This window comes from Cervus canadensis, chromosome 28, assembly GCF_019320065.1.
Source record: "Cervus canadensis isolate Bull #8, Minnesota chromosome 28, ASM1932006v1, whole genome shotgun sequence".
Classification (NCBI taxonomy): Eukaryota; Metazoa; Chordata; class Mammalia; order Artiodactyla; family Cervidae; genus Cervus; species Cervus canadensis.
The window spans coordinates 19,445,437-19,468,719 of NC_057413.1; the positions used below are offsets into that span (position 1 = coordinate 19,445,437).

At 45.7% G+C, this 23,283-nt stretch overlaps 2 protein-coding genes across 5 annotated transcripts; one reads left to right on the forward strand and one right to left on the reverse strand.

The window, feature by feature from the left end:
- Positions 1 to 2,253: 2,253 nt before the first annotated feature.
- Positions 2,254 to 8,162, reverse strand: AIF1 (allograft inflammatory factor 1). Of its 4 annotated transcripts, none has more exons than XM_043450833.1 (7): positions 8,126 to 8,162; positions 6,403 to 6,469; positions 4,737 to 4,798; positions 4,573 to 4,639; positions 3,853 to 3,894; positions 2,763 to 2,925; positions 2,254 to 2,460 (listed from the first exon to the last, which is right to left on the reverse strand). In XM_043450833.1, exons 5-7 carry the CDS (start codon positions 3,884 to 3,886, stop codon positions 2,376 to 2,378), a joined length of 282 nt encoding a protein of 93 aa, XP_043306768.1. In that variant the 5' UTR covers positions 3,887 to 3,894; positions 4,573 to 4,639; positions 4,737 to 4,798; positions 6,403 to 6,469; positions 8,126 to 8,162; the 3' UTR covers positions 2,254 to 2,375. The 4 variants fall into 4 exon arrangements, with proteins under 4 accessions (XP_043306768.1, XP_043306765.1, XP_043306767.1 ...); XM_043450830.1 differs by lacking the exon at positions 8,126 to 8,162 and adding an exon at positions 7,724 to 7,879; XM_043450832.1 differs by lacking the exons at positions 6,403 to 6,469; positions 8,126 to 8,162 and adding an exon at positions 4,974 to 5,105 and having other exon boundaries at positions 3,859 to 3,894.
- Positions 8,163 to 20,341: 12,179 nt separating this feature from the next.
- NCR3 (natural cytotoxicity triggering receptor 3) lies at positions 20,342 to 23,087 on the forward strand. Its single transcript, XM_043450569.1, has 5 exons — positions 20,342 to 20,611; positions 20,744 to 20,800; positions 22,198 to 22,542; positions 22,730 to 22,837; positions 22,971 to 23,087. Exons 2-5 carry the CDS (start codon positions 20,758 to 20,760, stop codon positions 23,015 to 23,017), a joined length of 543 nt encoding a protein of 180 aa, XP_043306504.1. The 5' UTR covers positions 20,342 to 20,611; positions 20,744 to 20,757; the 3' UTR covers positions 23,018 to 23,087.
- The last annotated feature ends 196 nt before the right edge of the window (positions 23,088 to 23,283 follow it).

The window sequence follows — 23,283 nt, forward strand, 5'->3', positions numbered from 1 at the left end:
CCCCTTCTCCTCCTGCCTTCAGTCTTTCCCAGCATCAAGGTCTTTTCTGGTGAGTCAGTTCTTCGCATCAGGTGGCCAAAGTATCAGAGTTTCAGCTTCAGCATCAGTCCTTCCAAAATGTTCAGGATTGATTCCTTCAGGACTGACTGATTTGTTCTCCTGGCCCCCTACTGGGTTTTTTATCTTATTACTCTCTGTCTGCACAGGCCTTTCTCACTCTAGGGCCCTCTCTGCTTCTTTCCCTCTGCACAAGTGGCTCTTGCCCCAGAAACCTGCATGGCTCACTGCTGTATTTTCTTGAAGTTTTTGTTCAGTGTTGGTCACCTCCTCACTGAATCCTCTCCTGATTATTATTTAAGAATTTTAATCTTCCCTGACCATCTTGGCACCCCTGATTCCCTTTAACCTGCTCTTTTTTTTCCCCCCATAATGTCATTTTTAAATAGAGCATAGAATTTAAAATTAAATTTACTCTGTTATCTGTCCTCCTCCTGTACCAGTTACTGCAGTAGAAAATAAACTTCACAAACGCAGGGATCTTTGTTTTGTTACTTTTATATCCCAGGCACCTGGAATAGGGGATGGAACATAGTTAATGCCCAATAAATGATTTTTAAAATCTTATCAAAGTATGTGGGTATATATATGTGTGTGTGTGCATTATATATATATAACAATGCCAAGAACAATGTTCTATATATATAGAACAATGCCCACTCAATTCAGTCATGTTCAACTCTTTGCAACCCCATGGACCATAGCCCACCAGGCTCCTCTGTCCATGGGATTTTCCAGGCAAGAATACTGCAGTGGGTTGCCGTGCCCTTCTCCTATATATATATATGTGAAATTTTAATAACTTTTCATGAACTGAGCAGAGCATGTAACCAAAAACAGAACCTTAACTAGCACAGAAGCTGCCAAGGGCTCTTTTAGTCACTGTTCTCCCCCAAGCCTAACTACTATCCTGATTGCTAATAATATATATTAGTTTTACTTGTTTTGTACTTTATTTAAATGGAATTGTACAGTAAGGGTTCTTTTATATCTGCTTTTAATCAACATTGTATTAATGAAATTAATCTACATTGTTTCTTGTAGTAGTTTGTTCATTCTTATTGTTATATAATAATAGTCCATTGTATGAATATAACCCAGTTTACCCTGAATGAACAAATTAAGCCCCAGATCCTTTCTGTCCTTTGTGTCACCAGAGTTGTTGGGAAGAATTAATATACAGAAAGCATCTACCCAGTATATAGTAGGTGCTCAATTAAGATTAGCTATTAATTTTGTTATATTCAGATATTTTATTGAACCCACATTGATCTCTTCCTCGTCTGAAGTCCTATACAGTTACTGTAGCACCCTTAAGATGCCAACCTGGCTTTACCACTGGAAAGGGCCAATACATGTGACCTTATGGACCTGGTTTCTCCTCGGGACATGAAACAAGCTGGGCCAATTTGATTTTTGCTTTCCAGGGAGTAGGCAAATCTGAAACAGTGACCAGCAACTGGGAGTTGCTGGAGTTAACCCGACTGGACCCTTTGGGGGAAAAGTTCAGGAATAACCTCACCAAAGGCCTGGGAACTCTCAGGCTTCTGCCTTCCCTGAATTTGGCTATTTAATCCTATCTGCCATCCAGGGATCCTGTATTCCTGGAATCTGCCCTCAACACCCTCCTAGTACAAGCCCCTTTTCCTTTTATTAGGCTCAGTTTTCGTAGCTTGCCTCCAAAAGGACCTCAAAACTCATTTTTGCTTAAATTATCAGCCATTATAGTGTTGTGAATCCTTAATTGAATAACACTAGTTCTTTCATCTATCCATCCATCCATTCAAGTTTTAAACATTATTGAGGGCTTATGATTTGTCAGGCACTGCAGGGTAGATCCTCTTATTCTCATTTTCAAATGAAAGACTGAGAGAGGCTGAAGGATTTTCTGAGGTCCAAACCTTATAGTAATAGAGGATGTTGGTTCAAGGTAATCTTTGCTGTTCATCATGAGCTTGAGTGATCTTTCTTTTTTTTTTTTGTCTATACATGTCTTTTCATCCCACTTAAATTCCTTGAGGTCAGGCTATCTTATACATCCCCCCTGGTAGACAAAATCATCTGCTGTGTGGTAAACATACTACAGAATTGTTGACGGACTGCTCATATGGACAAATCCTTGCTACCCTTCTCTCAAAGATGCTTCACCCCCTTCCCAAACCCAGGGGAAAAAAATCAAACAGTGACCAAGCTGAATTCATCTGAAGGAGGATAATTTATTTAAGTTAGTTTGGCTCTGGTTCACAATTTTGTCTTCTTTTTCTATGTTGGAGTCATTAGAAGCCCCTTCAATCCCACCACATCTCCCTCACCACAAATCAGGGCAACTCAGAGATAGCTTTCTTGGCTGGGAGACCCGTTGGCTTCTCCTGTTCTTTTGCTTTCTCTTCATACATCAGAATCCTGGTTGAGATGAGAAGAGACACGGGGATCAGAGGACAGTCTTCTCCAAAAGAATAAATCTTAGTGCACTGTGAAAGTCCAGAAAAGGATGAGGGTTGTGAGGGTAGGAAGAGAAGGAGAAAGGGCAGGAGTGAGAGTCCTGTGGGGACCAGAATCATGGATGAGAATAGGATCTGGGAAGGGTCTCTCAAAAGATAGAAGAGAAATTCATGCTGGATTATGTGTAGAAGGTGAGCCTGGGGATGGAGGCAGGAGGAAGAGAAAACAGTTAAGTATAGGAGAGGCTGGAACTGGACTCTCACATTTTTAGAATGGCAGATCTCTTGCCCAACATCATCTTGAGAAAGTCAGAGTAGCTGAAAGTCTCCCCAGAGCCACTGGATACCTCCATGATTAATTTCTTTAGCTCCAGGTGGGTCTTGGGGACCCCAAGTTTCTCCATCATTCGCTTCAGGGACATGATATCTGGAGGCGCAGAGGATGGGGGTGAGAAGAGGGAAGCCTCTTTCTCTCTCTGTTACCTCCACCTCCTCATTACCATTCCCCATCCTACTCTGGTGGAGAAGGAAATGGCAACCCACTCCAGTATTCTTGCCTGAAGAATTCCATGGACAGTGGAGCCTGGCAGGCTACAGTCCATGGGATCGCAAAGAGTCAGACACGACTTAGTAACTAACACACACACACACACCCCCAGGTCACTGTCGTCTCTCCCAAACGATGGGATCACAAAGAGTCAGACACGACTTAGCAACTAACACACACACACACACACACACACACACACACACAAAGAGTCAGACACGACTTAGCAACTAACACACACACACACACACACACACACACACACACACACACACACACCCCAGTCGTCTCTCCCAAACGATGGGATCACAAAGAGTCAGACACGACTTAGCAACTAACACACACACACACACACACACACACACACACACACACCCCAGGTCACTGTCGTCTCTCCCAAACGATGGGATCACAAAGAGTCAGACATGACTTAGCAACTAACACACACACACACACACACCCCAGGTCACTGTCGTCTCTCCCAAACAATGGGATCACAAAGAGTCAGACATGACTTAGCAACTAACACACACACAACAACACCCCAGGTCACTGTCGTTCTCCCAAACAATGGGATACAAGAGTCAGACATGACTTAGCCAATAATCACACCCACACCCACACACACACACACACACACACACACACACACACACACACACACACACACACACACACACACACACACACACACCCCCACCCCCCAGGTCACTGTCGTCTCTCACAAACCACTGAAAATGGAGCACTGTAGGAAAGACCTCCCTCTTCCTATATCTGCACACTTCCCCCAAATCACCCTTTTCTCACCGATACCTCCGTCTTCATTCAGGTCAAACTCCATGTATTTCTCTGGACGAGGGGAGAAAGCAGAGAGGGTCAGCACTGGCTGGAGGGTCACAGGCAGAGGCAGGGCAGGGACGGAGAAAGGGGTTGCAGATGGGAGAAGAGGAGGAGGAGGTGGGGCAGGTAGAGGAAGTAGGGTTCGGGGAGCTGAGGGGCCCTGTTACGGTGCAGGGAACTAGAGAGGGTCATGAGAGGGGCAGCCCAGGGAAGGGACTGTTACTAGGGTGGCAACAGAGGCCACCTTCCTTTTTCCCACCTCAAAAGTAGACTTTGTGTGCTTCCCTGGTGGCTTGTGGTAAAGAACCGGCCTGCCGAACGCAGGAGACACGGGTTCACTCCCTGGCCCAGGAAGATCCCATATATGCCACAAAGCAACTAAGCCTGACCGCCACAACCACTGAGACTGTTCTGTAGAGCCCAGGGAACCGCAACTACTGAATGAAGCCCTCTTGCCCTCAAAATGAGAAGTCCATGCAGCACAACCAGAGAGAAGCCCTTGCTCCCCGAAACTGGAGAAAAGCCTCCTGAGCAGTGAAGACCCAGCTCCGCCAAAATAAATAAAAATAAGTAATAAATAGATAAAATTATTAAAAAAAAATAGACTTTGTTTCTTCTGTCCTCTTTCTTCCTGGATAAATCCTACCCTCCTCACCCCCTTCTCCACCCCTACAGCCGTCCCCTCACTCTTAAAGGCTTCCAGTTTGGAGGGCAGGTCCTCATCACTGCTGTATTTGGGATCATCCAGGAATTGCTGTGGGGGGAAAGCAAGAACCTGGGTAGGGCCCCCGCCCTGAACCAACACCACCATCCACCCCACCCACTGCCCTGGCCAAGGCCCTTTATTTTACCTGGTTGATTTCATTGAGTCTTTCTTCCTGCTGGGCCTTCAGCAGCCCAAAGGCTTTTCCTCCTGAAGGAGCGCAAAGGTTAACGTAGCCTCACCCCCACCTTCCTCTCCTCACCCCCAAGCTCAGCCTGAAGCCATTACAGTTCTGCTTTCATAGGCCAGCTTCCCAGCGCCCCAACCCAGTACTGTCCAGCTCCTTTTTCCCATTTTAGAATCCTGCCTATTCCACCTTCCCTACCCTGTAAATCCCTGGTTTGGCTCATAGCTCAGCATGTGCTGGTTGAGATGCTGGAGGAAACAACCCAGACTGGATGCCTCTCTGTCTGCCAGCTCCCCTCTCCCATCAGCTTCCTGGAGGCCTGCCTCCCAAACTTCCCCTTTCCCCTCGTTCCCTCCTCCTCTAAGTCTCAGGCCTCACTTCCTCATCAGCTTCTGCTGACAGTAGCACCCAGGAAAAAGGGGGAGTGGGGTCTGGAAAGGAGAGGAGAAAACAACATTCTTAATTCCTCTAAAGGAGAGCCCAGGGTGTACATGTAAGAAATGTTCTGATAAACCATGGGGGAAGGTCTGTAAGACCCCAGGGGCATTGATTCTCAGGAAGAGAGGATCTCTAAACAGGTCTGGAGTGTCAGGTGGCTGAGGCCCAGGTTTCACAAGTCTGGACACGCAGGTTTAGATAGGAAGCTGAGGAAAGGCGGACTAAATTTTTCTGTACTCTGGACCGGAGAAGAACCTGAAGTCACTGGCTGATCTGGGAGGGTGGCAAGATGGGTACAGGGTCTGGAAAGGGAGAGACACTACACTTCCGGCCTGGTGGCTCCACAGAGGCACTTGGAAATACGGAAGTGTCTGACAAGGGAGTCTTAGTTTGTTTGCTTTAGGACATGCAATGTAATCCCTTCATCTTATCTCCTTTGAAATTTTCAGTGAAGTCTACAGATCTCTGAAATTTGAGAATTTAAGTAGATTCTTTGGTGGGAGAATTCCCTGATGATTCAGTGGTTAGGACTCCAGCGCTCTCACTGCCACGGGCCCAGGTTCAGTCCCTGGTCGGGGAGCTAAAATCCCACAAGCTGCATGGCACAGCCAAAAAAAACCAGTGGGTTCTTTGGAGGCCTGTGGTGCTGAAAGAGTGTTGGTGGATACAAGAGCCAAGGGTGAGGCTGACATTAGGGGTGTGAGGGATGCTGGTCACTGTGGGTTTGACAGAGTGAGAGTAACTCCCCACTCCTTACTCAACAGAGTGGGCAGTAGCCCCTGATAAATGCCCTCCTAGGCACACTCCTTTGGGCTAGTGGCTCTAGGGGAGATGAGGACTGTACGTCCCCCTCACTGAGACACTTCTGTCTAAACTCCCTGGGCAGAGCTCTAGCCACAATCTTAGCGTTGATGGGCACACCTTTCCTTTTCTTTGCCCCCAACCCCCACCCCAACCTATTTCCCCTTCTGCAGAAGGGAGTTTTCACTTATCACTGCCCTTGCCCTGACCCATATGGGTTAGGGAGATGCTGGAGAGTTCTCTGGCCTCTTTGAGTTCCCTTTATTGCTGCCTCTTCCTCTGCAGAGAAGACTGCAAACCTGCCCTTCCGAAGGTCTCGGTGCCTAGTGGGGGAAATCCATTTTTTAAATTCATACGCTCATTCAACAAATGTTTATTGAGCACTTACTATATGCCAGGCACCTTGCTTGGCCCAATGAGCCAGGTAAATGTAAACTCTGGTTCTCATGGACAATCTAGGAAAGACAGATAAGAAAAACAAGTATGTCAAAGATAATAGGTACCTATGGAGAAGAGAAAAGTAGGGAGGGGATAGGAAGGGCTGCGTGGATTGCAGATTTAAATAGGGTGCTCAGGGGGACTTCCCCGGTGGCCCAGTGGCTAAGGCTTCGTGCTCCCAATGCCAGGGGCCCAGGTTTGATCCCTGGTCAGGGAACTAGATCCCACATGCCACAACTAAGTGTTCTCATGGCGCAGTGAAGATCGAAGAGCCTGTGTGCCGCAACTAACATCCGGAGTGGCGAAATAAATAAATATTACTTAAATAAATAAATAAGGTGCTCAGGGAGGCTTCCCTAAGAAAGTGATATTTGGGCAAAGATTTCAAGCAGGTGAAGGAACAAGCCTCATGGATATGTAGGAGAGGAGCACTTCAAGCACAGGGAACAAAAAATGCAAAGGTCCTAAAGCGAGGACATGTCTGGATGTCTGAGTATTCGTGAAGCAGCAGGAGGCCAGTGTAGCTGGAGCCGGGTGTATGAGGGGAAACAGAGGCAGGAGATGAGGCCAGATTGCCTACGGCCTTGTAGGCTGTTAGGAAGAATCTGGCTTTTATTTGGACTGCGATTGCCTCCCCAAGCAGTCTTTCCCTGAAGGTGACTTGGCAGACTACCAAGGTGAGGTAGAGCTGAGATGCTGAGGAAAACTTCCTAGGAAAGAGAAAGTGACAGCTGCTCTGACCATGGGACAAAAGAACAAAGAATAACAAGATGCGCAAATGCGTGAAACTCAGTGTCAACACAGACGTGGGAAAGCCTGTGAAGAGCAGCGATGCAAGAAGACACCTCCCACCCAAACCCAGGGACCTCCGCCCACCCCACCCCACCCTCCACAGACCACAGACAGTCTGCAGTCAGAGCTGAAGGGGAGGTGGGGCCTCTGGGCAGAGAGCTGCCAGGGAGCCAGGAATCCACCATGAACCCAGAAATAAGGGAAGTAGGTAACTTTCTGACAGTGAGGCTGCAAACTCTCTCTCAGCAGAGGCAAGCAGTCTCCTTAAAGCAGTGGCTCTCAATGAGTGGTCCTTCCACCAGCATATGTCAGAAATGGATCCATCCCAGACCTACCGAATCAGAAACTCTACAGGTGGCATCCAGCAATAGCTTTTCAACAAATGCCTCAGATGATTCTGACACACACTCAAGGTTAAGAGCTACAGGCTCTGAAGCGACTGAGTGACTCTCCCAGCCTGCAGGACTTGCTGTACTCACCAAAGGTATAAACGTGGCTGAAGTATGCAACATTGGGCAGTGGGGCTGTGGGTCTTGGAGGCAGAAAAAAGGAAGAGTCTCCAAGGCCAAAGTTGTTAGTCTCCAGCCAAGCAGTCAGGGAGAGAATGCTGAGCTGGCTCAGGAAATGGCCCTCTAGAACCCTGTGAGGTTAGCATCCTTTATGAGCCTGGCGCCCTGTTGCTAAGGGGTAGGGGGGCCTTGATATGGTTCCACACTCTGCAGGGGAACTCTTGTTAGAATTAGGGCCCCTGTGTACCTCCACAAAAAATACAGTGGCCGGAAAGCTTGTCTGTGTGTGTGTATGGGGGGTGACATGGATGTCTTCTGCTTGCCCCCTCCTTTTTCCCTCTCCCACTCTGTTCTCTGTCCCAAGAGACTAACCTGTATAGACTATGTCAAGGGCACCTCTGACTTCTAGCTGTTTTGGCCGATGGGGAGCCTGGCAGGAAAAGAGCAGGGCAGGAGAACATTAAGGGTATTCATTCCTCTGGCTCCTTTCCTACAAGGTCACCTCGGGCTGGCTGACACCTCCATCTATGGGCAATGCTCCCCTCCAGGCAACCTGCTCTACATGACTCTGTCCTTTTCCATGTTTCAGAAGTCCAGGGAATAAGTCTCAGGAGGTCTGTGGATTTGGAAAAGATAAAAAGTATATCCTCTTCTCACATCCAGCATCACATGTGTCACCTTGTCAAAGACCACTTCACAATTTAAAGCTATTTTTAAAATTAATTAATTGTGTTTATTTTGTTGCCCCAGGCTTTTAGTTGCAGCACATGGGATCTGGTTCCCTGACCAGGGATCAAACCCGTGCCCCCTGCATTGGGAGCACAGAGTCTCAGCCACTGGACCATCAGGGAAATCTTTAAAGTTCTTACTCAAGCCAGCAACAACGTCTTTTACACTGTATATCTTTATTAAAATCTAAGTTCAACTTGCCTGCATTTTAAATCTCTTGTCTTATCATGTGGTAGTAAGTACATGGTTTATTCTATCCCAATATTTATTGATATTTTGATAACTGAAACTTAGTGTAATGATTTTACTTTGTTATGTATTTTTTAATTTTATGTACCAGAATGCCAAAGATATTTGTGGCACAAAATAAGTTAGAACCTCTGCTGTGATCTCTTCTCTGCTCATCCCTTTGGGCCGGGGTCGCAATATCCCTTGTGATTCCCTAAACCCCTCTGTGCTGTGTTGTGCGTAGTCACTCAGTTGCAGACAACTCTTTGCGACCCCATGGACTGTAGCCCACCAGGCTTCTCTGTCCATGGGGATTCTCCAGGCAAGAATACTAGAGTGGGTTACCATGCCCTCCTCCAGGGGATCTTCCCAACCCAGGGATCAAACCTGGGTCCCCCTCATCGCAAGCAGATTCTTTACCATCTGAGCCACCAGGGAAGCCCCTAAATCCCACTACCCCTTTGTAAATACACTATCTCCTCAAACCCCACTACACCCTTGTAAATAAACTATCTCCTCAAATTAATCAAATTTGAGGATGTGATTTCCGGCTGAGACCCTGAATGATGTGTGTGTGTGTGTGTGTGTATGTGAGAGAGAGAGAGAGAGAGAGTTGGGGGGACTGGGAAGTAACGGGTCTCTGGTCTCTGCAGCCTTATTTCTTATTGTAAATAAACAAAAGGGCATCCTGGTGTTTGCACCAGACAGGGGAATTGGTTAACAAAAGGCTTTCCCTGAGGCCAGAGAACAAGTGAGGATTCTGAGCCGACAGGGGACAGCTCCATAGAACCATATAGCAACCAAGGTTGCTACTGCCAAAGCCTTCTCTTTTCTAAAAAGCCTCCTTGTGGAGCTTTGAGGGGAATGTGGCAGCAGTTTATTTCTAAATTTCTCTTCTCGACACCTGTAAAGAGATCGGAAACACACACACATACTACATTTTCAGTGAAGCTAGGAGATACAGAGTGCCTACAAGTTCCAATTTATGCATCTGTGTGACCAAATTCCCCACTGAGCAGGCAGTCCCAGGCATCCTTCCAGAAAACCAGGTGAATAGGGAGGGTCCCAGTGACTGCTTAAAAAAAAAAAAAGCAAATATTCCTTCCTGGTAGGAAAGGCCTAACCCCTGGAGAGAAAAGCTGAGAGCAGTGCTGACTGAGCAGATTAAATACCAGTAAAGGTGGAGACAGAGTGCTTTTGTTTTTTAAAAAATATTTATTTGTCTGTGCTGGGTCTTAGTTGAGACACATGGGATCTTCAGTTTTTGTTGTGGCATGTGGGACCTAGTTCCCTGACCAGGGACTGAACCTGGGCCCTCTGCACTGGGAGCGTGGAATCTTAGCCACTGGTTCAGTTCAGTCGCTCAGTCATGTCCGACTCTTTGTGACCCCATGGACTGCAGCACGCCAGGCCTCCCTGTCCATCACCAACTCCCAGAGTTTGCTCAAACTCATGTCCATCGAGTTGGTGATGCCATCCAACCATCTCATCCTCTGTCGTCCCCTTCTCCTCCTGCCATCAATTTTTCCCAGCTTCAGGGTCTTTTCCAATAAGTTGGTTCTTCGCATCAGGTGGCCAAAGTATTGGAGTTTCAGCTTCAGCATCAGTCCTTCCAATGAATATTCAGGACTGATTTCCTTTAGGATTGTATGGTTGGATCTCCTTGCAGTCCAAGGGACTCTCAAGAATCTTCTTCAACACCATTGGACCACCAGGGAAATCTGGGAGAATGTTTTAAAGCACCCAAAGGGACCCCGAAGCAGCCGATCTCAAAAAGTGTCAGCAAAATTCTCCTTTTAATATTAAGTTCATCACCTTAGGTGAACTTGGGAGATGGTAGCCTGTGAGATCTTCTGTGAAATAAAGAAGCCTAAGGTTGGGGGTGGGCGGTAAATGCTTGCTTAATTTGGAGAGGTTCTCAGAGGTTGTGGAGGTAGTGGCTATACAGAGGTACCAAATTTTAAGGAAATAATCCATTGTTATGGCAAAAGAGGGGCTTCTCTGGTGGCTCAGATGTAAGGAATCTGCCTGCAATGCTGGAGACCTGGGTTCAATCCCTGGGTTGGGAAGATCCTCTGGAGGAAGGCATGGTAACCCACTGCAGTATTCTTGCCTGGAGAATCCCCATGGACAGGGGAGCCTGGCAGGCTACAGTCCATGGGGTCGCAAAGAGTTGGACACGACTGAGTGACTAAGCACAGCACATGGCAAAGAGAAGGAGTCCTTGAACTTGTAAATCTGGAAAGCCATCCTGCCCCCTGCCCCAAGAGTCCTCCTGCTAATAGTTTAGAAGAATCTAGCTCTTTTTTTTTTTAAACTTAAAAGTTTCTCTCTCTGTTTTTTTGAAAGACATTTATTTTTGGCTCTATTGGGTCCTTATTGCAGTGTGAGGGCTTCTCTTGTTGCAGAGTACAGCACAGACTGTAGAGGGCGGTCTCAGGAGTTGCGATACCTGGGCTTAGTTGCTTGCACATGTGGAATCTTTCTGGAACAGGAACCGTGTCCCCTGCATTGACAGGCAGATTCTTAACCACTAGACCACTAGGAAAGCCCTCTAGCTCATTTGGATGAGTAACAAAAAGAAATGACCAAAGCTTCTGTTCAATTAACCATGAAAAAAAAAAAGGTAAAGAAGAGGAACACAATTTTCCAAAAGATGACAACACACCAGAAATGTATTGCCAAAAGCAGGTGGAAATTGTTTCCCAAAATTCATCATGAATTGAAAAACAGCAAAACTTAGTGTCGACTTCTAGCAGTGAAGGAAGGACACATGTCAGAAATGCAAGTAAGCCCGGAAAAGATGATGGGTAGCATGGGGTATTAACAGGAACAGGAGGAGAGGTGTAGAAGGGAGAAAAAGACAGTCATTTCAAAGATATACACTAAATTTAATGAGAGAAGGAAACATTTTATATACAGTCCTAATTTTTTAAATCATAAATAACTGTTGTGAAATATTTTCTATTTTAAAAATCTGAGTCGTTGTTTATCATGAACAGCTTTTGTAAAATGCTTTAATTGTCAAACCCATCCCCCTTGCAGTAGAAGCAAGAAGTCTTAACCACCAGGCCATGAGGGAATTCCCAGTTAAGTTTTATATTATTTAGTAAATTCTGGTTTTAGGTTTTTTAGGTCTGTTTTCTGACCACTAGGAAAACAGAAAAAGTTTTGTGGTGGTCAGAAAACAGAAAAAGTTTCTCAACTTACTTCACAAGACTAATATAACCTTGCTCTAAAAGCTAGGCAAGGCTTTTGAGAAAGAAAAATTATTAAACAATTTCCTTAATGAACATAGATGCAAGAAAAAATATTAATAAAGCTGGTAAAGAATCCGCCTGCAATGTGGGAGACCTGTGTTCAATCCCTGGGTTGGGAAGATCCCCTGGAGAAGGGAAAGGCTACCCACTCCAGTATTCTGGCCTGGAGAATTCCATGGACTGTATATAGTCCATTGGGTCCCAAAGAGTCAGACACGACTGAGCGACTTTCACTTTCAGGATAATTTTTATATGATTGGAGTGACCTCTGTTTTGATGATTTTATAGCTATCTGGGCTTGGTGATCTTTTTGGTGGTTAAATTTTAAATTCAAAATTTAATGTCTGATTCAACTTCTTGAATGGTTTTAGGTATATCAGGCTTCCAATTTTTTTGAGTCAGTTATGGTTATATATTTTTCTAGAAAATTATTTTATCTTATCAAAATTTGTAATATAAATATCTAATGTATCAGATATTGCATTCCATATAAATTATTTTTCTGTATGTACATGTATGCCTTTTCTCTTCATTCTTTACCAATTTGATGGGAGATTTTGTAATATATAGTCTCTGTAAATATGTATTTTTCTGCTCTACTGTTTCTTTGTTTTCTAGTTCATTAATTTCTAAAAGTATATTATTTCCATCCTAAATTTTGGGTCATTATTTTGTGTACTTTTTCTAATTTCTTGAAATATCTGTTCAATTCATTGATTTTCAAACTTTCTTTCCTAATCCTCACATTTACTTTCTTCCATGAATTGTTTTAGCTACATCTCACAGCAGTTTAGATAGGCAGTGTTTTCAACCATTCAATTGAAAATAATTTGTGTTTTTTTTTTTTGCTATGCCTTACAGCTTGTGTGATCTTAGTTCCTGGATGATCCAGACCCCAGCAATGAAAGCACTGGATCCCAAGCATTGGACCACCAGGGAACTCCCATTCAAAATATTTTAAATTTCATTATATTTTCTTTTAACATTTCAATTATTTAGAAGTATGTTTTTAAAGCTTATAAATATATTAAAAGTGCATTTTTTAAAAGGAAAGTTTGCCTTCTTTTTTTAAATCTTTACTGAGTTTGTGACAGTATTACTTCTACTTTATGTCTGGGTTTTTGGCCATGAGGCATGTGGGATCTTAGCTCCCTGACCAGAAATTGGTCCCACACCCCCTGCCCTGGAAGGTGAGGTCTTAACCACTGGACCACCAGGGAAGTCCCAGAAATGCAGTTGTAAATTTGCCAAGCCCATGATAAATATTCTTTGTTATTATTTTATGTTGTCATGGATGTTGGTCAGCAATTGTGTTCTAGATGATTTTGATTCTTTTTTTTTAACATCTATCTGTGTACCTGAAAATAATGGATATTTTCTTAATTATTCTAATATTCTACGTAGTCCCATTCGATCAAGCTTGTTAATTGTCTGTTTCCACTCTTTCATGTCTTTAGTAATTATGTGCTTGTTTGATTTATCAGTTTCTGACAGATCTAAGTTAAAGTCTTCCTTTAATATTAATTTTTTAAAAAAAGGAATCCTTACACAAGAGTCTTCAGGCACCCAGAAGTGGTCCCAGCCAGCTAAGTGGCAGAGTTAGGAAAGGCTTCTCAGTGGGGGTGGTGGGGGCAGGGTGATCAGTCCCCAGAGGGAAAGGTGAGCACTTTGCCATCCTTAACTCATTCTCCCACTCAAAGGGAAATCAGGGAGAAAGAGGGTGAGAGGTGGAGTAGGAGAAAGAGGTGTCCTGATGCGGAGGGACAATGTGGAGAAAGATGGGAAAGTAGGAGATGCAGCATGCAGGTAGAGAGATAGGGAAGACACCAGTGATATTAATAAAGATGGTGAGGCAAAAAAAGAGTTGTGGACAGAGACATATGAGAGACAAGGACAGAGGTGAGAGCAAGATCAGGGAGGATGAAGATAGGGTGCCCAGCACATGGAAGGCACTCAGTAAAGGCATAGTTGAATAGATAGATGAGCCTTGATACTCAGAGAGGGAGATGTGGAATGGATATTGTGAAGAAACCCACTGTCCATCAGAGAAGCAATGTCCTAGTTTCATCTTGAGATGATGAGGGCCTTAGCTAGAAATGAGAACCAAGAGTCAGAGAAAGACGCTTAGACATCCCAGAGGCTGAGTGGTTAGCACTTGGGGATTGTTTGGACGGGGAAATGGAAGGAGAAGGCAGCATAGGACATATCCCAGGATTTTGCTTTGAATGTCTGGGTAGATTGTGTTTCCATTCACTGAGGTGGGGAAAGTAGAAGGCTGACCCAGTTTGGGTGGACCCTAATGATTTTGAAATGCCTGTGGAATATTCTGGGGGAGATGTCCAGAGGGCAGTTAGATATTCTGGACTCAGATTTCAGAGAAAGGTCTGAGGCAAAGGTTGCAGATTGAGATGGAGATATAGGTTGAGAATAGCATTAGTTAAAACTGTGGCTATGCCATTCCTTTCTCCAAGGGATTTTCCGAAACCAGGGGTCAAACCCTGGTCTCCCAAATTGCAGGCAGATTCTTTACCATCTGAGCCACCAGGGAAGCATCTTGAGAGAACTGCCTAGGTAAGCCCATGGTAGATGCTCAGTTAGTTGAATGAAAGTAGGAAAAACAATCCAAAAGTCTACCAACAGGAGAATGGTGTGAAAGCACGTGTGGCAGGTACAGCTGGGAGGGACTCAGGTCTGGCTGCTTTTGTGTCCTTGAGAAAGAAGAGGTAAGATGGAGAAAAGATCCAAGGTCTAGGTCATATAGAGTCAAGGTGATAGTTGGAGTAGACAAGGCAAAGCAACTGTGAAATTGGTGTATTGAAAAATAATTGGCAAGTTATGTGCAAGAATGTTCACAGGAGATGTATACATAGTATCCAACAAATAGAAATAACCTAATACATCATCAAGCGAATGGATAAACAAGCTGTGATACATCCATAAATGAAATATCACTCAGCAACAAAAAGGAACAAACTACTGATATACCTGGATCAACACAGATGACTCTCCCAGGCATTATGCAGAATGGAAGAAGCCGGATACAGGAGTGTACGCTCTATGGTTCCATTTGTATGAAGTTCAAGAACAGATTAAACTGGGACTTCCCTGGTAGTCCAGAGGTTAAGAATTTGCCTTGCAATGCAGGGGACTCAGGATCGATCCCTGGTCAGGGAACTAAGACCCCACATGCCTCAGAGCAACTAAGCCCATGTGCCACAAGTACTGAAGCCCATGTGCTCTGGAGCCCTCAATCAGCAACTACTGAGGAGGTGCACCACAACTAGAGGGTCTGTGTGCTGCCAGAAGGATCTGGCATGACACAATGAAGACTCGACATAGCCAAATAAATAATTTTTTTTTTTTTTTAAGAACAGACTAATCTATAGGAGTATAAATCAGTAGTTGCTTCTGGGAGAGGAAAAGGATTGACCAAAGAGGGGCATAGGAGAATTTTCTGGGGTGATGGAAATGATCTGTGTATCAGTTGCAGTGCTGTTTACATGGGCTCATATTTTTGCCAGAGGTCATCAAACTCTTCACTTAAGATCTATGTCCTTTACTGTAGTTGCGGCTCGTGGGCCCTAGAGTTCGGAGCTCAGTAGTTGTGGTATATGGGCTTAGTTGCTCCACAGCATGTGGGGTCTTCCCAGACCAGGGATCACACCCATGTCTTCTCCATTGCAAAGCAGATTCTTATCCACCGGAGAAATCCTTGGACAGAATTTTTTCAAAAGAAACGTTTACCAGCTACTCAAGAAGAAAGGCAAGAAATAGGAATAAAAAAGTTGTGGAATGGATGTACAGATATCTCTGGTTTGATAAATCTGACAGTGGTCTGCCTTGAGGGTGGTCAGGGCCAATAAACTCCCAACTTAGAACAGGAAAAGAGGTGAAAAAACAAACTCTAGGAGTTGGTGATGGACAGGGAAGCCTGGTGTGCTGCAGTACACGGGGTTGCAGAGAGTAGGACAAGACTGAGCAACTGAACTGAACTGAACTTTACTGTATATATTTATATCTGTATATAAAAATATCATATACATGGACATTAAGTCTTCTAGAGAGATGACATAGGTTGAAATAGAAAGCTGGAAAGCCAGAGGCCTGCTCTTGGTGAATGTGGGGGACTTGGACCATGACAGCGAGAAGGAAAGGCAAGAGACTTCCCTGGTAGTCCAGTGGCTAAGACTCTGTACTCCCAATGCAGGGGCTCAGGTAGGATCCCTGGTCATGGAACTAGATCCCACATACCTCAACTAAAGATCCCATGAGCCACAACTGAAGATGCTGTATGCCACAACTAAGACCTGGTGCAGCCAAGTAAAAAAATTTTTTTTTAAAGAGGCCAAAGGTGGGGTGTACCTCTGAGAAGTCATGGTCAGAGATTGAGAGTATAACCTGGGAGCCATTAATTGGTCAAGAAATATTTATAAGGACTTGACTGGAGGAGTCATGGAACAACAGACTGGTTCCAAATAGGAAAAGGAGTAAGTACATCAAGGCTGTAGATTGTCACCCTGCTTGTTTAACTTATATGCAGAATACGCCATGAGAAACGCTGGGCTGGATGAAGCACAAGCTGGAATCAAGATTGCAGGAGAAATATCAATAACCTCAGATATGCAGATGACACTACCCTTATGGCAGAAAGTGAAGAAGAACTAAAGAACCTCTTGACAAAAGTGAAAGAGGAGAGTGAAAAAGTTGGCTTAAAGCTCAGCATTCAGAAAACTAAGATCATAGCATCCAGTCCCATCACTTCATGCCAAATAGATGGTGAAACAGTGGAAACAGTGGCAGACTATTTTTTTGGGCTCCAGAATCACTGCAGATGGTGACTGAAGCCATGAAATTAAAATTACTTACTCTTTGGAAGAAAAGTTATGACCAACTAGACAGCATATTAAAAAGCAGAGACATTACTTTGCCAACAAAGGTCCGTCTAGTCAAGCATATGGTTTTTCCAGTAGTCATGTATGGATGTGACAGTTGGACTATAAAGAAAACTAAGCCCCGAAGAACTGATGCTTTTGAACTGTGGTGTTGGAGAAGACTCTTGAGAGTCCCTTGGACTGCAAGGAGATCCAACCAGTCCATCCTAAAGGAAATCAGTCCTGAATATTCATTGGAAAGACTGACGTTGAAGCTGAAACTCCAATACTTTGGCCACCTGAGGCGAACAACTGACTCATTTGAAAAAACCCTGATGCTGGGAAAGATTGAAGGCAGGAGGAAAAGGGGACGACAGAGGATGAGGTGGTTGGATGGCATCACTGACTCAATGGACATGAGTTTGAGTAAACTCTGGGAGTTGGTGATGGACAGGGAGGCCTGGCATGCTGCAGTCCATGGGGTCACAAAGAGTCAGACACAACTGAGCGACTGGACTGAACTGAACTGAACTGACTGACTGGAGAAGTTAGTCACGTCTCACCCTTGCCGGGAGAAGGCAATGGCATCCCACTCCAGTACTCTTGCCTGGAAAATCCCATGGACGGAGGAGCCTGGGAGGCTGCAGTCCAAGGGCTCGCTAAGAGTCGGACATGACTGAAGCGACTTAGCAGCAGCAACAGCAGCACCCTTGCCAACACTAGAGGAGGAAACACTAAGTGAGATGGGGTCACTTGTGCTATGATTCCAGAAACTCTTCTGTTTTTTCACCTCTTTTCCTGTTCTAAGTTGGGAGTTTATTGGCCCTGACCACCCTCAAGGCAGACCACTGTCAGATTTATCAAACCAGAGATATCTGTACATCCATTCCACAACTTTTTTATTCATACTTCTTGCCTTTCTTCTTGAGTAGCTGGTATAAGTTTCTTTTGAAAAATTCCATTCAAAGACTCCCTTAGTGGATAAGAATCTGTCTTGCAATGGAGAAGACACAGGTGTGATCCCTGGTCTGGGAAGATCCCACATGCTGTGGAGTAACTAACCACAACTTCTGAGCCCCAGTTCTAGGGCCCACGAGCCGCAACTACTGAAGCCCGTGCTCCTAGAACCTGTGCCCTGAAACAAGAAAAGCCACCACAATGAGAAGCCTGCACACTGCAACAAAATGTAACCGCTGCGTGCTGCAACTAGAGAAAGCCTGCAGAAAGCAACGAAGACCCAGCACAGCCAAAAGTAAAATGATTAAAAAAAGAAAAATTCCATCCTTGAGTTTGCTGAACTAATTAGCACAGGTTAAAGTTCTTTAGAGGCTCTCAGAGTTATTGAAAAGGGTCCTTAAATCCACATATACACCGGGATTTATTCTAGATGGCCTTTAAAAAAATCCAAGTACTGTCTTCAGAATCCACATTTTGGGATATTGGAAATCTTAGGTAGTAAAAAGAGGTGGAAAAAGCAGAAAACCTTTGAGTTCAGGCCCAACTGTACCACTGGTCATTCTCGCCCAGGACTGGGAGGGAGATAAAGGGAGATAACATACAATGACCCTCCGCTACAGTGGGGTCTGGAAACCAACAAAAGCTACTCCCATTTTACAGATGTGTAAGTAGTGGAACCATGATTCCCATTTACGTTACCTTGACTTCTAAGCCTCATTGCCCTGAGACATGGAGTAGTGCCATGTGATTGAGCCTGTGAATGACGGAGTTTTATCTTCAGGCCAGTTGCGCATTCCAGCCCTTCATCCCCACTCCACTAGTGGTGACCTTCCCTCCTTCCCCAAACCATGGGATTCTCACAGGTGAGTGGAAGAGACAGTGTACTCCACATTCACCGTTTGGGTGTGAGGATGGGTTATTGACAGGACAAGGCAAGGTATGGAACAGAGCAAAAGCTACAATTAAGGCCCTGTTGTGAAAAGCCGTGTATTGCATGCTCTGTGACCACCAGGGGGCAGGCCTTGCTTGCTCTGTCACCTCATTTCCGCACCCTCTGGTTAGATGGCCCTGAAGAGGCTGCCACTCCACTCACTAAATGGCTGAGTCAGTCCTTCCCAGACTGTGAGGTACCCGTGTTTGTCTAGGTGGTTCAGAGAGGTTCAATAATTTGTCCAAGATTAGGTAGCTAGTTTGTAGGGGACCTGGCATTTTGAATACAGCCTGACTCCAAGTCAGCATTCTTAACCATAAAATTACAACTTATCCAAAAAAAAAGCTCCAGATCACTGCTGTGGAAGATGGAGAACTGCATGATCCATGAGTGTGTTGTGAAACAGCAAGAAACTTGGTCAGACAGAAAGAATATGGACCACTATAAAAGGAGTCACAGAGAAAATGTGTGGTGAGGGCTGGGCAGATTTCACCCAGCATTCGTATATGTCATCTTTCTTTTCTATGTGTTGTGTTATCTTTTGTAGGTGTGTAATACATATACAAAAGTGTGTGGCACTCTTTTACTAATCCATGTGTAACCTTGGACCTATGTGTAACACAAAGTGTCTTTTTTAAAAATAATTAAGTAATCTTGGCTGTGTGGGTCTTTGTTGCTGTGCGAGAGTTCTCTCTACTTGTGGAGAGCAAAGGCTACTCTGGTTGTGGTGTGCAGACTTCTCATTGAAGTGGCTTCTCTTGTTGTAAAGCACAGGGTCTAGGCGCGTGGCCTTTAATCACTGCAGCACATGGCTTCAGTAGTTGCAGCGAGGAGGCTGTAGAGTAGTTGCTCTGCAGCAGGTGGAATCTTCCCGGACCAGGGATTGAACCCTTGTCCCCTGCATCGACAAGCCGATTCCTATCCACTGTACCACCAGGGAAGTCCCACAGTGTGTCTCCTTTCCTTTGTGTCTGTAAAAAATGTATTTCCCGCAGTGGGGGCACCTTGTCATTTCTCAAGAAATATTAGCTAATGAATGAATAAAATAATAAAGATGACTGAATTTACCTAAATCGGTGTAGAACACACTTGGTCAAGTGGACCTCTTTGAGAGGTGTATTCGTTTAATGGAGATCTGAATCTGAACGAATCCAAACCTCCATCAGCTGCACCCAAGTCAACACAGCCTAAGTGAAACAGGGTGTGTGTGTTAGTCGCTCAGTCATGTCTGACTCTCTGCGACCCCATGGAGTGTTGCCCACCAGACTCCTCTGTCCCTGTGATTTTCCCGGCAAGAATACTGGAGTGGGTTGCCATTTCCTTCCCCAGGGGATCTTCCTGACCCAGAGATCAAACCCGGGTCTCTTTACCATCTGAGCTACCAGCAAAACAGGGTGATTGTTGTGCAAATACAGCTTCCAGACAAAGCCCCTGGCAACTCCCTGCCGCCGGCACCAGTCAGCTGACTTCTGCTAATCCTCTCGTTTACAGAATTTCTTGAGTGGCCCTGGCGGAGGGCACTAATAGGGCCCTAACTCGAGGGGAGGGAATGAATGGGGTGGACCTGGGTGCTATTGCACCAAGGGGAGGGGAAGTGGGTTAGCTCTGGGCTCAGAAAAGCTCTTGGAGGCTTATTCTTGGTAAAGGGTTAGTTTTCTTGAACCTCAGAAGATGGGGGAACCACATCCTGATCTCACCCGTCCACCCACCCACCTAAGCATTACCAGCCATCTAAGCCACACCCTTCCCCTCAAACACTTATGCAGCTGGCCCCCACTCCGCTCCCTCCTCCTAGCAACGCAGATATCACCGTCCGCAGCATCCTCTTTCCTCAGGGAGGGATGCATTTGATGCCCGAGGTCCCAGGGAGTTAAGGTCCTTGGTAAGTGATGTGTGAGTCCTGTGTGTCATAGGAAGCTCCCCACCCCCCTCCAGTGACCAAAGGCCTGGTCACAAGTAGTGGGTCATTTTCCTCCACCCAGACCTCACTGCTCATGTCCCTCCTCATCAACAGGAACACCCTCTGACATGGCCCGGTTGCTGTTGTTCATCTTTATCACCATCCATCCAGGTGACAGGGCTTTCTCCCAGGAGCCTGAGGGGCTGGGAGGAGGGAGGATGGGGGAAGATGGACATAGATGTCCCAGGGGAGCAGACTGGGTGGGGGCTGAAAGCAGGGGGTCCCTCTGTAAAGCTGAAACCCAGTGGACTCCTCCAGTTTGCAGTTCCCTCTGTATCACCCGCTGGGAGGGTCATTCCCCAGCTTCCATACCAGAACTCGTTTCTTCCCAGCGAAAGTTAGTCACTCAGCTGAGTTCCACTCTTTGCACGACCCCATGGACTGCAGCCCTCCAGGCTCCTCTGTCCATGGGATTCTCCAGGCAAGAATACTGGAGAGGGTTGCCATTCCCTTCTTCAGGGGATCTTCCCGACCTGAGGATTGAACATGAGTCTCCCACATTGCAGGTGGATTTTTAACTGTCTGAGCCACCAGGGAAGCCTTTTTCTTCCCAGCCACCTTCTTAACAAGATAAAGTCTAAAGAACCAGTAGAAAGGGCTTGAAGGAAGGGGTCAGATTTTTTTAAGGGGTCAGTTTTAATTCAATGAGTTTAATAAGCTTATTAAACTAGGCTTATTATCTAGGGTTTAGATATAATTAGGAGTTTAAGAATTTAATTAAATCTAAGTTAAGTTTCTTAATGAAACTGATTTTAATTATCCGATCTACTCATTAACTAAATGCAGTGTGGATTCCAGACCCACAGCTTCAGCATCAGCAGGGACCTAGGGCAAATTCAAATATTTTATTCAGAACTACGGAATAAAATATTCCGGGAGTGGGGCCTGGGAATCTGGTTTAACAAACACTCCAGATGTTTCCAGTGAGCTCTCAAGCTTGAGAATCACTGAAACAGAAGAATGAGTGGTAAATTTCATTAACTAGAGAATTTAATCAAGAATTTTAATAGTTGATGTAATTCATTGATTTAGATGAATTCGGTAGGGATCCCCATCAATTATAGCCATGGCTTCACCTGGAGATTTACTTAATGATCTTTAACCAAAAAACAGTAGTAAGATGGTATGGTGCGGAATGCTATTAGTACTAAAATAGTACCTGGCAAAATATAATTAATGATATTAGTTAACTAGGAAGCCACACTCATTAATGAGCTTCACTTTAACTGTGACAAGTTAAATTTCAGCAAAATGATACTATTGGACAGAGCTAGAGAATGATGGGAGAGGGTAAGAGTTGGTATGAGAAAGAATTTGAAAAACTGTTTAATAAGCAATGTTGAGAAATTAGATTGGTATAAAGGGTTTAATGAGACATCTAAAGTGCTTGTCTCTGGGGGCCCTCTGGGGGTGGGGATATAGCAGGGACATTATACCACAAGTTCTCAGGTCTTTTCTCTCTGGAGTAACTGGGAAGGCGCTCCTCTGGGTCTTTTCTCTGCCCCCAGGATCTTGTGTCCTCTGGGTGTCCCAGCCCCCTGAAATCCGTACCCAGGAGGGGTCCCCCGCCATCCTGCCCTGTTCCTTCAATGCCAGCCAAGGGAGTATGGCCATTGGTTCTGTCACATGGTACCGGGACAAAGTGGCCCCAGGGATGGAAGTAAGGAATGAGACCGCAGAGTTCCAGGGCCGCCTGGCCCCTCTCCCCTCTTCCCGCTTCCTCTATGACCACCAGGCTGAGCTGCACATCCGAGACACCCGAGGCCGTGACGCCGGAGTCTACGTGTGCAGGGTGGAAGTGCTGGGCCTGGGTGTCGGCACAGGGAATGGGACCCTGCTGGTGGTGGAGGAAGGTGAGGTGCCAGAAAGCCCTGTCCCCTTGACTGGAGGCCCCACCCTCCCTGATAATGGAGAGTCCCTCCCTGAGGCCCGCTGCCCTCCCCGAGGCCCGCTGCCCTCCCCGGCCTCTGCACACTTCTACCCAGGGCCTCCTCTCCTGAGCCCTTCTCTTCTTCCTCGCACCCTGCCTCCTACATGCAGGACCTCCTCAGCTAGCGGCTGGCACAGTCCTCCTCCTTCGGGCTGGATTCTATGCCTTCAGCTTTCTCTCGGTGGCTATGGGCAGCAGCATGTATTACCAGGGCAAATGTGAGTGTTGGAGCCGGGACACACGGGCGTGGAGATGGGAGGGCAAGTGAGAAGGCTGGAGCCGGCAGAGATACAGACCAAGAAAGAGGAGGAGGGCTGCAGCACTGAGTGACTCCTGTGGCCTCTCCTCCAGACCACTGTCACAAGGAAACACCCTGTCACTCCTTGGATGGCCTCTGATGAGTTATTCCAGACCCCAGTGATCCCAAGTTCTTCAAGAGACTCTAATAAATTCCTTTCTACCACACCGTCATCCTTCTTATGAGTCTTGTGTATTTCCTGCTCCATCTCTAGATGCTCCAATGTGTCCCATTCTGGATTCTCCCAACTCTTACCTCCTGCTACTAAATCTGGCCTGGAAGGGTCCAAGGAGGGAGCTTCCTAGTAATCCTGCCCACTCCCACCACTATCCTGGGACTCAGCACTCCTCTCTCTCCTGCCCAAGA

Coding starts and splice junctions, on each gene's coding strand:
- NCR3 (XM_043450569.1), top strand. CDS start 20,758: ATGGCCCGGTTGCTGTTGTTCATCTTTATCACCATCCATCCAG. Junction 22,543..22,729: donor CCTGCTGGTGGTGGAGGAAG/GTGAGGTGCCAG, acceptor TCCTACATGCAG/GACCTCCTCAGCTAGCGGCT. Junction 22,838..22,970: donor CATGTATTACCAGGGCAAAT/GTGAGTGTTGGA, acceptor CCTCTCCTCCAG/ACCACTGTCACAAGGAAACA.
- AIF1 (XM_043450830.1), bottom strand. CDS start 7,756: ATGTTGCATACTTCAGCCACGTTTATACCTTTG. Junction 4,640..4,736: donor GACTCAATGAAATCAACCAG/GTAAAATAAAGG, acceptor TTCCCCCCACAG/CAATTCCTGGATGATCCCAA. Junction 2,461..2,762: donor AGATCTGCCATTCTAAAAAT/GTGAGAGTCCAG, acceptor CATCTCAACCAG/GATTCTGATGTATGAAGAGA.